This window comes from Bos grunniens, chromosome 8 (assembly GCF_055505025.1).
Source record: "Bos grunniens cultivar Pamir isolate PY7600 chromosome 8, Bosgru_T2T1.0, whole genome shotgun sequence".
Classification (NCBI taxonomy): Eukaryota; Metazoa; Chordata; class Mammalia; order Artiodactyla; family Bovidae; genus Bos; species Bos grunniens.
The window spans coordinates 35,008,629-35,024,322 of NC_141172.1; the positions used below are offsets into that span (position 1 = coordinate 35,008,629).

General features: G+C 36.2%; 1 protein-coding gene across 8 annotated transcripts in view; it reads left to right on the forward strand.

The window, feature by feature from the left end:
* Positions 1-15,694, forward strand: part of PTPRD (protein tyrosine phosphatase receptor type D) — a 2,533,682-nt gene that overhangs the window by 2,335,899 nt on the left and 182,089 nt on the right. For 5 of the 8 annotated variants that reach the window (XM_086415146.1, XM_086415147.1, XM_086415148.1 and 2 more), the window contains 5 exons: positions 1,244-1,388; positions 4,864-5,169; positions 6,051-6,244; positions 8,574-8,600; positions 12,677-12,794. In XM_086415146.1, coding sequence (XP_086271272.1) covers positions 1,244-1,388; positions 4,864-5,169; positions 6,051-6,244; positions 8,574-8,600; positions 12,677-12,794 — 790 coding nt within the window. The remainder of the gene's footprint in view (positions 1-1,243; positions 1,389-4,863; positions 5,170-6,050; positions 6,245-8,573; positions 8,601-12,676; positions 12,795-15,694) is intronic. The other 3 variants (XM_086415152.1, XM_086415153.1, XM_086415149.1) reach the window with 1 other exon arrangement.

Here is a 15,694-nt window from a genome sequence, read left to right on the forward strand (position 1 = left end):
TTCTCTAGTTTTATATTTGAATTCCCCTTCCCTGATTTCTGGTTTGTGTGAACACCAAACACTGTTTAATAAAAAGCCTTGTAAGATTATTGATGCCATTACAAGATTACATATTAGTATGTTTTTTAAGGTTTGCTACAGACTCATGTTCAATCTGAGATTGATTACCCATAGATAGCTATATTTGTACTAAAATGGCAAAGGCAGATTTCAAGCATGAAAATAAGAGTTACAACATTCAATTAAAAAAAAACAGTTATTTCAGAAGCCTTTTTGATGTCAGGTTATAGAAAAGTTTGTGGTTTCTTTTTCCTTCCTGTAGGCCCTGTGATGCAGGGAGCTCAAATCTGGTGCTCTGTGCCAACCTAGAGGAGTGGGGTGGGGTGGGAGGAGGGAGGGAGGTTCAAGAGGGAGAGGACATACATCATTCCTATGGCTGATTCGTGTTGATGTAAGGCAGAGACCAACACAATATTGTAAAGCAATTATCCTCCAATTAAAAATAACTTAAAAATTAATTTGAAATCAACATAGAGTAATGATATGGTTTCATATATATTATCCAGCTTTCTTCAGTAACTAACATCTGATTTTTATCCCGGCCGACCTTGGCAATTTCAGATCTCTTTTATAACAACGTCATGTAAATTGTATGCCAGTTTCCATTGTTATGTTACTTCTGGCCATATTTTCTTTGCCCATACTTGGGTTTCAGGCTGTCATGGGAAATGAGCTAGACATCTCTTCAAATGGACTGTTGGGCATAGCCACTGTCAGGAATGGGTGTCAGTTTCTATTGTGGACAATGTCACAACCACACACATGCCTTAAAGTTGAAATGCCTTCATGGGTGGTGGCCTCTCACTGCCCCTTATCTGATGTATTTGAAACACTGTGTCATCATTAAATAGATCCTTGACTTCCTTTTTTTCTAGTTGTCTTACTTGTAGAAACTTACCACTCCACTATTCTTGCCAGGGAAATCCCATGGACAGAGGAGCCTTCTTGGCTACAGTCCGTGGGGTCGCAGAGGCTTGGACACGGTTTAGCAACTAAAAAAACAACAGTCTTCTTTATGTGATGCCCTTAGTGTGGTCCTTGATACTCACTGTTGATTCTGTTTGTGATATTTTGATAACATTATAACCCTGATGACAGAAATCTGATGTTCTGGGCAGTGTGATAAAAATACATGCACAGATCTTAATGAAAATGATCAAGTTCCCTTGTTACATATCCACAGCAACGGATCACCATTGAGCCAGGGACATCTTACAGACTGCAAGGGCTGAGACCAAACAGCTTGTACTACTTCCGTCTGGCGGCACGCTCTCCCCAAGGCCTGGGTGCTTCCACAGCTGAAATATCAGCCAGAACCATGCAGTCAAGTAGGTGTCTCTCTTTGCTTATATTCTGCCCCTTTTTTCCACTAGGAAGTGTTGCCGGCTTTTATCCTCACCAAAAGACTTGCTAATTCATATTCTTTTAATAGCTGGTAGTCTCTATACCAGCAAGTGTCCAGTTTTAGAGATTAGAGTTATCAAGACCTTGGTTTTCAGGCTGGGTCCAAATGACAGACCCCATTCTCTCACTCCTGGAATTGAAAGTTATTTAGAGAAGTTAGGAAGCCTCCTGGAGAAGGCAATGGCACCCCACTCCAGTGTTCTTGCCTGGAGAATCCCAGGGACGGGGGAGCCTGGTGGATTGCCGTCTGTGGGGTCGCACAGAGTCGAACATGACTGAAGCAACCTAACAGCAGCAGCAGCAACAGTAAACCTCCTTGAGAAAAATGGGTAAAAACGTTGAATTTTGCTGTAAGGCAAAATTCAAGTTGAGAACACTGCAAAATAATCAGAGGAGGGCTTAGCAAAGATAGCTAAAGACCAAACTTTCGCCTCTTTTAAAGACAGATTTTAACTTTGCTTATGACCAAGTCTTCATGTCACCTATTTGTTCCTAGTTTGTTGTTAACTTTGCAAGTAGTTCATATGAAAATTTGAAACATTCACAGAAGATCTGTATTTGGACAAATTTAGGAACAATGGAATAATCACAAGTATAGTGGCGAACCTAAATTGTATTTCGTTTCCTCAGGTTTCTTTTCATTTGGGGACTCTTACTCTAAAGCACAGTTGTGTTGATCACAATGGAGTTCATTTTGTCTAGGGAGGACTGTTCTGTATAATGCGTTATATGGCAGGTTGTTTTTGATGGAAAGTCTGGCGGCTTATATAATACTACTGTTTGCTCTTTATTAATAAGTTTCTATAATTTATTAAACAACCATTTTTCTTGAACGGTATTTTGGACTTTCCTTAGATTTTAAAAGTATTTTATATTTTATGTGGTTTGTGATATAGTGACATAGATATGTATAAAATGAATATGTGGAATTTCATAAAGAGGATGTTCTATTGACCTAATTGTTAGACTATCAGAAAACATGAAATTTACAGTTTTTTAGAGAATGAGTTTCCTTTCATATAAGCAAGTCTTCCAGAATTTCATTTTCTATAGATAAATCTTTTCAGTTTTTGATGATAAAATTCATAGTTTTCCTCAACACATGATTATTCATATGAAAAGTATTAGTATTCTGTTGCTTAATCCCTTACTGATTATAGTTTATTCCTATAACATTCCATTTCTTGTAAAACTCAAACATGTAAATCAGTGCAGTATTGTGTCTTCTTTGAGTTCCAGGCAGGCTAATAAGTAATATTGCAGAAGATAACTCTTAAAATCAGACATTTAATTAACAGGAAGGTGACATGCTTTAATATTATATTTTGCATGTTTTTTACAAACTTAAGTTTTTTTGTATATACACACCTAATGGATACATACATGCTTCCCTGGTGGCTCAAATGATAAAGAATCCGACTGCATTGCAGAAGACCTGGGTTTGATCCCTGGGTTGGGAAGAACCCCTGGAGGAGGGCATGGCAACCCACTCCAGTATTCTTGCCTGGAGAAGTCTGTGGACAGAGGAGCCTGGTGGGCTACAGTCCCTGGGGTCACAAAGAGTAGGACACGACTGAGCAACTAAGCACAGCACAGCAAATGCATATATAGATACTTACGTACAGAGAGACAGCATGGACTTCCTATAACCACATCAAAAGCTTATCTACTCTTTATTAGAGTTTCAAGTGGTGTTACATATACTCTCGCAGAATAGGAGGTCTAAAGGTAGGAATGCAGTGAAAACCAAATCAGTTTTTTAAAAAGAATTACAAATGAGTCTTTGCTGTTACATGAACAACTCAATTTATTATGAATGATAGTGCATATGAAATAGTTTCATAATTTGAGGTATAAGAACCTATAGTCAGAATCAATAAAAATGATGTTCTTGTGATTTTGCAAATCTTATACCAGATTTACAAGGCTGTTTAATGATAATTTTCTTTTTGTCTGTACAAAGATCTTTTCATTTTGATTGCCTATAATGAAGAACACAAGACATGTAAATTAAGAAAGACTGATAATTGTCTATATAATAAGATATACCTGACACTACATATTATTAAGGTTCACAGAATGTAAAGAACTACTCAAACTGCATGTTCAAATACAAAAAAAAAATAGAAATGTTTTACTCTTCAATCATCTATATTGTCTTATATATATATGCATACATATTTACATGTATTTTATCTAAATTCTTTGTGCTTCTTTAGGAATATTATAATAGTAGTCACATTGTTCTTTCTTGCTTTTTTTCAAATAATGATATGTTTGGTTTATTTGATGGAAAGTAATTACTCAGAAGGTTAATAGTTTATATTAAAATGGGCATTAAGAAAGTTTATCTTTTAACTCTCATGTAAATTCTACTTTATATGAATAATTATGTACAAAATGAAAAGAGCTACATACAAATTGGAAGATAAGTCATATCTTTCCCAGATGGTTCTCAGGATTTTTTTAAACAGTTCTTTTTAATGGCTGTATTATTGACATTTTGTAAGGGATAGATGATTTTTATTGATTTTACCAAAATTTGCTGGTGGGATCTAATTCTTCACTAGCAATGATGTCCCAAGAAGAGTTATAATTTTTTTTAAAAAACTGGAAGCTGACATAGGGTAAGTACAAGTTACAGTCAGAATCAACCAGCCTGACATTTACCCTCGGGTAGGTAAACCTTGGACTGCATTTTCATCCTCTATCGATCTGCATGCTCACTGTATATGGGCTATGATCAGTATCAGGCTAACACTTCTCATTAGAACTGGTCAGAATACTGATTTTCAGATAGTCAGAGGGAACCCTTTTATGTTTGTTGGGCTTTTATTTACTTCTCTTTTTAAAATTTTAATTGGCAGAATAATCTAACAGTTATTGCCACTTTTCACACTGAAGAACCTTTTTGCAAATGAGTACTGTATATGAATCAGAATGCAGTTCAGTAGCCAAAGCTTGAAATGGTGTCTCTTAAACGTCATCAGACTCTCATGTAACAAATCTTGTACTGTTTGCAGCTTTTTATGAAGTTCGATAGTCTGTAAAATAGGGCTGGGGAATACTGAGGGATTGTTTTAGAAGAAGAATTTAAATTGCAGGTAGGTAATTTTATTTGAGGCTCTGTTATCTTAAGATTTCATTTTCACATATTCCCCCCACCCATTATTTAACAATTATTTTTGGTCATTTATTCATTTTTTGGTTTATTCATATTACTAAGCCAAGGTTCATAAATTTATCTTTAAAATTTTAAGTTTCAAAGTCTTATTTTCATTTTGTTGCCCTTCTTGTTCGTCTATTTATTTTCGCCTTTTCTTTTGTTTTATCATTTTTTTTTTCCAACCACTCCTGTCCTTTCACTCAAACCCTCCTTTAACTCACTACCAAAATAAGAGCCGTCAGCTCCTCCTCAAGACATTAGTTGCACCAGTCCAAGTTCCACTAGTATTTTGGTAAGTTGGCAACCTCCACCAGTGGACAAACAGAACGGCATTATTACTGAATACTCCATCAAGTATACTGCAGTGGATGGAGAAGATGACAAACCTCATGAGATTTTGGGAATCCCTTCGGACACTACCAAATACCTTTTGGAACAGCTGGAAAAATGGACTGAATACCGGATCACTGTGACAGCCCACACCGATGTCGGCCCTGGCCCTGAGAGCTTGTCCGTGTTGATTCGAACCGATGAAGATGGTATGTTGCCTCTGCTCCATCAGTTTGCGCCCTTCTACCACGGTCTTGCTCTGCTGTCTTTTGATAGGCTAACAGTAATGTGCTTTTTTTCTGCTCATCTTTTTTTATCCAGTGTCACTGTAACTTCAGCAATTTTTGCTAAAGACCTATCTTTGCTACGGCCTGGGAAATTTTTTTTTTTTTTTTTTAATCTCAACATAGTCATTTGCTTCCTTTTTAAAGAACAGTTTGCTCCTGTGACCTTGCAATCCAGGCCCTTCTCTGTACCTCCGTCTAATGTCTTCTGCGTTTTTCTTGGCTTTTTGTAGTCGCTTCTTTTACATTTTGATGTTAACTTTTCAAAAGCACCTTCTTATCTTCTTGTTGCCTTTTTGTCTTGAACATTTCAGAGACAGTGATGCTCGACATTCAGTTTTTGGCATCTGTTGTATGGAATACCTTTGATATGAGAAAAAAAAAGAAGAAAATCCATATAATCAAGAATCTTTTTATTCTGCTAAAAAAGAAACCTAAAAAACACACACAGCAATCAACAATCAGTTTTTGTTATTATTTCAATGCTATACTTCTTTGTGCTTTAATGCTTTGAACCTCAAAGCATCTTCCTTGGCTTTTGTACATTTTTTACATGTTTTTCTATTTCTCTGATACTCTTTTTTTCTTCCATTTTTTTTTCTTTTTTTTGGCATCGGTCATGCTTTTTGATCTTTTCTTAAAAGGTAGAGCAGATTGGTTGAGCATTTTCATTGGTTGAAAATGTTTGTATTCCACAAACATGGTGGGGTCTACCCATTTTTTTTTTTAAACCTAAGTAAAGAAAATGCTCTGACTGGGTGGGACAAGTGCCTATAATTTTCTTTTATCCAATGATGTTGTTCCAGTTCCTAGTGGTCCTCCTCGCAAAGTCGAGGTAGAGGCTGTCAACTCAACATCTGTTAAAGTCTCATGGCGCTCACCTGTGCCCAATAAACAGCATGGCCAGATAAGAGGATACCAGGTGCATTATGTGAGGATGGAAAATGGTGAGCCCAGGGGCCAGCCCATGCTGAAGGATGTCATGCTGGCTGATGCACAGGTAAGCATCTGAGAAATTATACAGGTATACTTTTATAGTATACATCTGTTTTAGCCTGTACCTTAAAATGGGCCCCATTTTCATTTTTTCTTTGATATTTTAAAATGTCTATACAAAATTCTAGATTTTAAAGAAACTTGAAGTATAATTGATTTGCAGTGTTGTGTTAATTTCTACTGTACAGCAAAGTGATTCAGTGATACAGATATAGACAAAGATACAAAGGTTTGCCTCTGCTAATCCCAGTCTCTCACTCTGTCCTTCCTGGACCCTGCATCCCACTTAGCAACTAGAAGTCTGTTCTCTATGCATGTGGAGTCTATTTCTGTTTTGTAGATAAGTTCATAACATTCTAGCTTTAAAAACACACGACCCATATTTATCTTTTCAGTCAGAGTTGACTTCAAGTGAGGAAGTGAATTGAAATGACACATCTGATTCAAAACACAGAACATTTTTTTTTTTTCCAATACAGATACTTGGCTCTCTACAGCTATCTCTCAGTTTGCCTTTCTGACTTTTAAAAAAAAAATCGACTTAATTAAATCAAAGGGAAGAATTTTAAACAGCAATTTTGCTGATAGTCTGCTTTCTACTATGCTAAAAGTATTTGAAACTAAGTTAATCTGTAATTTCTAAATGAATGCCTTCTTTCACTGAAGAGTAAACATTTTTATTTGGGGAAATGTATCCAGACAGTATTTTTATCTGTCATTTATTTACCAAATTACATATTTAATTAAAATAATTATTTCATTTCCAAGAAAATGAAGATAATAATAATGACAAAAATTATAGAATTTCCCAGGGAATTAATGAGATCCTGTATGTTGAGCCAGTTAAAATTATTAAGTGTAGTTGAGTTTGTGAGAAATTCTTTCAAGCCAAAGGCAGTGATTTATAACCATATAATCACAACTTGGTTTTGTAATAAGTTATTTAAAAGAGGACTTTTTTTTCAATTTTTAAATAAAAAACAATATCATAATAAATCTATTTGTACATATTTTTCTGGAAGGGAGAGGAAGATTGTAATTAATAAGCATCCTGCTGGGGGTTATACATATCCCATGGAGTAGTTTACCTTGTTCTAGTAGAGACAGGGTATGAGAATGGAGTGTTTTGCTTATTCAGCAAAATTGGTAGCTGGGCCTGGAAATAGATGGGATTAATGCAGATTTGAAACCAATTCATTTGAAAATTCCTTCTTTTGTATGAAAGTAGGGAAGATTATGAACAAAATGGAAAACTGTTGTACCAAACTGCTACATTTTGCCTTCCTTTCTCTGTGAAAATAAAAGGGCAATAAATATCCCACCTTTTTACCCCAGAGTCTTTACTTCGTATTTATCCCAAAGTCTTAACTCACAGAGGTGCTTATTTGCTTTAGCTATAAAGCATTCTAACTAAAGGGGTCTAGCTTAGTGACTTATTTACCTCAAAAATCCAGTTGTATGGTTTTCATTTGAAGGACATTTCCATAAATTTAGTTGGAGATTCATAGTGTCCCATAATATTCTGGAGAAAGCACTATAGATTTGGCTTTTAATAAATATTTATTTTGTACTACCCGTAAAACAGAAAGTTCTTATAAAATATAGTATAAAAAATGCTTACGTTTTATTTGGTGCGTCTGTAATTTTTAAAAATAAAGTGATACGACCATCATGTTTTGATGTCCCTCATCAGTTCTTAGATAAGCTTACATTACAGAACAGTAGTTCTTTTGCTGTTTTTATTGGGAATATGGTAGCCAATGAAATTATATAATGCAAAATGCCTTAAATGTCAACTCAATCTTTTTTTCCCTCCTCTTCTGCTTTGGCTTTTCTTTCTTATTTTGCTGATTTTCCTTGTGTTGTTGTTCTGGTTTTGGGTTGATTTATTTTTTGCTCATATCATGTTCTGATAATTCGTTGAACTTTTTTTACATCTTATAGGACTTCATTGATGTACATTTTCAATATAATGAAGATGTTAATCTAAATAGTAACTTGAATTGCATAATCTAGATAGAAATCAAAATAAACGTCACAATGTAGTATACCTAGCACTTTGTATGCCTTATTGATATTTTAAAAAATTAGTTGGTTTTAGTGATAACAATATAGAGTGTATTTACTTTTAATTTCTCAATTAGGAGTGGAGGTGGCGCATAACACTCATATACTGTTTGGGATTTTATTGTACATACCTCTTCAGTTGCTTATTTTTTCTATTTTTTTTTTTTAGTCTAAGGAGGGCACCATTGCCTTTATCAGGCTACAAACTTCTCTTCATTTCTTTTTATTTTGTTTCCCTCCTCCCCAACCTTCTTAATCTCAATCAGTGGGAATTTGATGATACTACTGAACATGTGAGTAATTTTTGGCTGCTCTGTCAAAACAGATTATTAATGGCTGTTTTTTACTGATACTCCCCTTTCATTTATTTGTACTGTGACATCACAGTTTGCTTGGATGCATGAACTAACAAATTATTTTTTAAAGTATTTTCACTACATGGTATACTTTTTTTTTAAATTTTTTCCCCTCATTGTTGTTTTGTGAAATTGATGTGCTGAAATTGATGTGGTGCTATTGATTACATGAGAAATATCATGAGTTGATATTGTGCGATGGCTGTTACTAACTCTGCCTTGTGACACAGTTAGAGGAGGCATGCTTTAAGTGGAGGTATCACAGACTGGAGATGTCTAGTTTGTTCTGGGCTGCTCATAAATCCTGCTCCAGGGTTGCATATTCAGGGCATAATATGATCTAAATCTGGCACCAATTAACTCTATGTAGAAATGGCAGTTCTCTGTTGAACCCATACAAATTTGAGTGAAATTGCATGAGTGGAAACACCAAGAAGTAGGAGGTATCTTACTGAGTGAAGAATTTTTAAAAATACTGTAATGAGTGGACTGTGTTAGTCTGTTAGTTTTTACATTGGGAGTTTATTATGTATAAAGAACTGTGGATGACACTGCCTACTAAGTGCTTACAGTCTAGGTGGATAGGAAGGATGTAAAGTTCAGAAAAGTTCCATGAATACAACCAATGTGATGCCCTCAAGTAATGTATGAATAATTAGTATTTAAATGATAATATCAGTTAGAGCTATGAGCTTAGGGACAGAGCACCAGGATGGTAGACATCCTGAAACTTATGGAGAACTCATCCCTGATGAGTAGGGATTAAAGAGGTAATCCCTGTATGTCTGTGTCTGTTGCAGAGTTGGAAGTGAGAATGTACTTATTGAAGTACATTCTGAACTCAGCAGAAGTAGACATAGACATAAGAGTGTGGCAAAAAGTCAGCTGATAATGAGCTTGGCAGTTTGACAGAACTGAAGAGTTCAAGTTATTACATACATTATATTTTAATATAATGTTGGAAAGATCCAAAGTGAAAAAGTGAAAGTCACTCAATCAGCTCCGACTCTTTGTGACCCCAAAGACTGTAGCCTGCTAGGCTCCTCTGTCCATGGAATTCTCCAAGCCAGAATACTGGAGTGGTTAGCCCTTCCCTTCTCTAGGGGAAAAAACCTAAAGTTTGAAGCTAAAGACCTGATCTCTAACTCTTCAGTACTTGAGAGATTTTTTTAATGTTAAAAAAGAGCAATAAGATAAAGACTGGTAGGAAGTTTTCTTTCATTTAGTAAATAAATATTTTTTGCCAAAACAAAGGTCTCTTATAGAGATTCTTGGTAAATATGATAATCAAGTTATCACTTCTCATGAAATCGACACTGTAACAGTGTCTTATACACTTCTTTGATCATAACCCATAGTAAAAAATGCATTATTTGCCATGACCAATGCATGTGTATGTTTAAAATAAAGGTTTCACAAAATAATACCTTACTTTTAAATATATTCACATTTTAATGTTCAAGTATATCCATTTGTTTAAAAAAATGCTGGTCTTAAGTGGCTAAATTCATTTCATCAGCTACTAAATGGGTCGTTACCTGCAGCTTAAAAATCAATAACTTCATGGATAGATTAAGAGAACTAATACAGTTGATAAGGAAACAAGTTAACAGTTCTTTTCCTAAATCATGAAGTGATTTTTTTTTAAAGTTGAGAATCAGAAATGAAAAGGGGAAAGTTATGATCAATATTTTAAAGGAAGAATGAACAGAACCATACTAACTAGCTAAGAATTTGAAGGAGACTGTTGGACCAAAGATTGTTCATAAGTTTTGAAGATGCTCCATCATTCATTAAAATATGGAAATATTTTATGGAAGAAGGGGACCCCACTTCTGGGAGTAACGTGTGCTTTAGTTACATTGAATTTGAGATACCACTTGACAGTTTAGGGAAACTGTCCAGCAGATATTCACAGTGTATATACTGCTGGGACCCTGGGGAAAGTCAAGGCTAGAGATGAATGTAGGATATAGGCAGAAAAAATTCTCTAAGTTTTAGAAATGAAACTAGTTTTTTTTCGTTTTTTTTTTTGTTGTTGTTGTTGTTGTTGTTTTAGGACTAGAGAGAAAGGCAGCAGATAAATGACTGTGTCAGGACATTTGGAATGACAGCTATTAGCAAGCAGGGGCAAGAATTAGGGTGCAGAATGGAATAGGAGGATACAGAGAGAGGAATAGTGGTTCTGATGTCAGCCAGAGAGGGTGTGGAGACCACCAAGGTAGTACAGCCACAGCTTTAAGAAAGAAAATGTAACTCAAGAGACAATGTGATTCAAGCAAAGAGAGGTATGCTAGAGATTAGACCACTGAAGGTTTGAACATTTGCACTGGCACTACTTATATTATCCAGTCACAACCTGTGTGGAAGGAAGGTCATGTGTGATTGCTTAACTTCAATTTTATGAATGAGAAACTTACGGAAGGCTCAGCATTTGTAAATTACTTGCCTCTCAATTTAGTGATAGACTCAAGTGATAGAATCGCTTCTTTTTTCTCCCAACCCAGCCTGTTTTCATCAGTAGTTCTGTGACATGAGGGAGACCTTGGAAATAATAATGTTGAGATTTACCCATCCTAATTTTTGAATTGCCAGTGTGCCTACCATAATTTTAAGTGCCACTCTGGAGTGGTTCACTTAATTTTTATATTCTCTGTGATGTTGGTGAAACCATTCCTGAGGGTACAAATCTCTCTCTCAAATTTAGTCTATTCATCTGATAGAATAATTTTTCCAGTGGCTCTTGAGGATGGTATCTGAAATTTTTGAATTTCCACACTGGTGAGATTCCTGCTGTTTTTAGAAAAGCACATTGTCAAAAGCTGTCATCCCTGGGTTCAAATTCAGCCATTGATTTCTATGGTGCCCCTTACAGCCTTGCACAGAAAAGTCCCGCTGTTCTCCATTCACACAATGAAATCCATTCACTAAACTCTCACATGCATTGTCTTTAGATGCAAAATATAACAGTCAATATTTTCTTAAATTTATCCGTATTGAATTTGAAAACATAGCTGTGCCATAAATCTGAAAAGTTACTTTTTAAATTGTTGTGCGTGTGTGTAGCTCCAAAGAAAATACCAAAACATTAATAGCCAGCACTCTATTTAAAGAATCATGTAACTTCCAATTTGGAAGAATAATTCTTAGACTATCTTCTCTTATAACCATCACAGCTTTGGGTCCTTACTAAGAGAAAGCAAATAGTTTTGATGAATAGTTTGTGGTATTTACCATTTTCAGAATTTATTGAGCATATATCCATGATGTGATAGAACAAGATCCTGATATGTAGTTTTATGACAAGGCCTCAAAATCTATAGATTGTTCTCCTTAGTTTATAATAATTTTAGTTCTTAACCTATACAACTAACCAGTAATATATTATTTGAGTCCTGAGAAACTTCTGTGGCTGTCTAGGTCCAACAGACCAGCCACTGGGCAAGATATCAGTATTTATGCAATTAAACATACTCTTTGGCATCAGCGCCACTAACAGTCTGAGGACCAGACTACGATGGAAGCACAAGGATTGTGGCTGGAGTATCATAACAGCTAGAGTGTGAACTGCTCACTACAAGCCAGACATTGTTTTAAGTGTTTACCTGGTATAACTCATTTAATCCTTTAGTAGCCTAGAGGGTCCTAGCATCCCAACCTTCACATGGAGAACTGAGGCACAGGTGGCGTAAACTCACTTGCCCTGGGTCACCAAACTGGTAAATAAGGAAAGGCAAGTTTAAATCCAAGCATTCAGCCGGTCTGACTCCAGTTTTTGTGGTTTCGATTATTACCCCTTAGAGCTGCCTCTGCGGATGGCTGAAGACCCCATTTCAGTGTCAGCATGAAGACAGATCTTGCACAGCATGAGCTCCAGGCATGATGCGTCCAGTGCTTGGCATGGCTGCGGGGAATGTTCATGCATGCACAGCATGAAGGCGGATGCCTTGGTTTCCCCCCAGGGCAACTGTAGCATAGTTTTGAATCATTGTTATTCGGTTGTATCATTTCAGGACATGATTATTTCTGGGCTACAGCCTGAAACTTCCTACTCCCTCACTGTCACAGCTTACACCACTAAAGGAGACGGAGCTCGCAGCAAACCCAAGCTGGTGTCCACCACAGGGGCAGGTAACCACGTCTATGCATATATGTGTCTTCAGTATGTTTCAGGCAACAACAATAATTTTCCAAATGGTATGGGTGACTTCTATCAGAGGGGAGAATGGACTGTAGTCAACTTTTGTGGTTTTGATGTATCTTAAGTAAGGTAAAATAATGAAAGACCCTGCTTTGCCCAAATTACTTAATCACTCATTCACCAAATACTATTTGAGTACCTACTGTGCATCAAGAACTATTTCCGGTACTCTGAAGAACAATGAACAAAACAGAAAGAATCTGGCCTCCTGAAATTTATTTTCTGACTGAGATTGGATAATTAACAAGTGAACAAATGAGTTTTATAATAATAAAATGCCGGGAAGTGATAAATTATGCACAGAAAGATATGCCTGCATACTTTAGGCAGTTCCTAGAGGCGGTTTTAGAAACAGTGATGTCTTTTAGAAGCAGGATATTTGAGCTGAGACTTGAATGGTGTGAGGGAGCAGATCCCATGAGGGTCTGGAAGGCAGATCATCTAGGGAGGAAAATCGTGTGATAGCCTCAGCACGCCAACCCCTCCCCCCCCCAAAAAAGAAAAACAAACCTTGTTAGAAGAGCTGCCACCTTGAGCTGGGTTGATGACTTAATATTTTATTTTTTGTCATTTTCTCCTCCTGACCCCTTGTTCTGGGGTATCAAAAGACAACAAATTGCACAAAAGATGGGAAACAAAAAAAGAGAACGAAGAAAGCAGAAAGTCTAATAGAGATTGCTCCTTTCTGAAGAATAGAGCTTCTTAGCGCTATTGAGACTTATACATTGGTCTGCCACGTTAGGAAAAGTCAGCATGAAGGAAGACCTGATGTTGTAAAACCAATAAATTAAGAGATAATTACAGAAGGATTCTCCTTCAATCCCTTTATATAGAAATCTCCCATGGAACATTTAAACTATGATTTGATTTACTCCTCCCGAATCACTTATGGCACAACTTTTTAGGAACACACCTCTATGTAAAGGCATAAAGCAAAGAACAGCTGTGATGTTGAGTGCCCTCCTGGGTGCTGTGCTCACTTCCAAATTTGTCTAAATGTCATAAGATTTGCCTCACTCATATCCCGCCACCTGGAACTGCCTCGAGCAGCAGGATTACAGATGGCAAAGCTCCTTCAAGGCAAAATCTTCTGGGCCTTATTTTTTTTAATACCATTGTATCAGGTTAATTCAGCACCCTGCATAGGAGATACAGTACATGTTAAGTGGGACATGCTGACTGTCCAGCTACGGAACCAGCTTCTCCTGGAATGTAGCCAACTAAGAGTGAACCCCTAAAACTGAACCCCAAAATGAAAAAATACACTTCCTTTGCCCATATTTATAATTGTGTCTTAAGAAAACTGAAGCATCTTACATGAAGCATCAACCTCCTATTGCCCATAATATGGGGAGGGATGTCTTATAATGAGGATGAAAAAGTAGAGGATTTGTCTCCAAGGGATGTGAATCCTAGAACAAGAATGCTACTGCCTACTTTAATGTCACTGAGATTAGCACGTCACTTTTTAGTCACTTTTTAGTACAGAACATTATTTAGCATTGTGGATCTTACACACAGAATTATTTCGCAGTTTACATTCGTGATTTCAGATCTTTCTTAATCAATGGAAACTTCATTAATGAGGAAATGCTTATAATTTAGATGTCTGCATGTTTATTTTTTTGGGATCTCCTCACTGTTCTTGAATTGGAAATGGGAGAATCCATCTGAAGAATCCATTTATAGTCTTCTGGATTTTAAATCCAGAAGGAGATTGATAATCCTTCAAACAGAAAAGCTCCAATGTTTTGTTTTGTTTTGTTTTTCTTTTTGCTGCCAACCTGTAGTAAGAAAGCATTCCCTAGTCATTAGTGAACGATGAATTTGCTTTGTTTTGTATACTATTTAAAAAAAAACCTTGTATTTATATGACTATGAAGAATTACTGAGTTTATCTCACAGATGTGAACTCCTAATAACCATAGTTATAAAGGTATTTCATTATAGCTTCCACTGAAAATTCACAAATTCCCATTAAATTTTACTTTAATCATAAAATTCCTGGTTTTAGGATAGGTTTATGTATAATACATTGTTCCTAGAATCTGCGAACAATCATATCTTTGAAATAAAGAATACAGGCCATAACTTAAGCAATCCACATAGGATTCATGTAACCTGAGGGCTGCTTTTTAATAAAATGTTGGATTTTATGTTTCAGTGATTATGACATTTTTGTAGTTTCTTTGTTAATACTCCCGTGCTCTGTATCATAATAATGAGTCTACTGCCTGAAATCTTGCAGTTTTAGGCAAATTCTTTTGTTTGAATTTTTTTCTTTATTTTTAAATGGATTTCACTACTGTACTGCCAGCTGTGTTTAAGGATGAGAGAAAAGTGACTATGATATGGAGAATTTGAAAGTAATTCTAGGCTTAGGTCAGTCAATTATGATTGTTACTACTTAGGCACTAAGTTAAACTGAAGCTTAGTTTAGAGCCTTTGGGACTGAGTGCCTTGGTGGATCTCCAGTGATTGCTGTTTCTAAGTAGTAGAGGGCAGCAGCACATGTGTACCATTTCTGAAGTCCTGACAGATTTTTAAGAGGGAAGAATATAGTAAGCAAATAACTCAAAAGTCAAAAGGGAGAATGGATTATACATCGTGACTTAAAAATTAGCTTATTTACTCTACAGAAGGACCCTCTCTGCTTATTCTAATATGCTCACTGCTAAAAATGCCCTCCAATCTGCCCAGAGTAAGTATTTAAGACTCCTTCATTTTTCCAGCCCTCCAGCTCCTAAGTTGGAGCAAGCAGATCCATTGAGCCTGCCACTGGGTGCTCAGTCGTGTACGACTTTTTGTGACCCCATGGACTATAACCCGC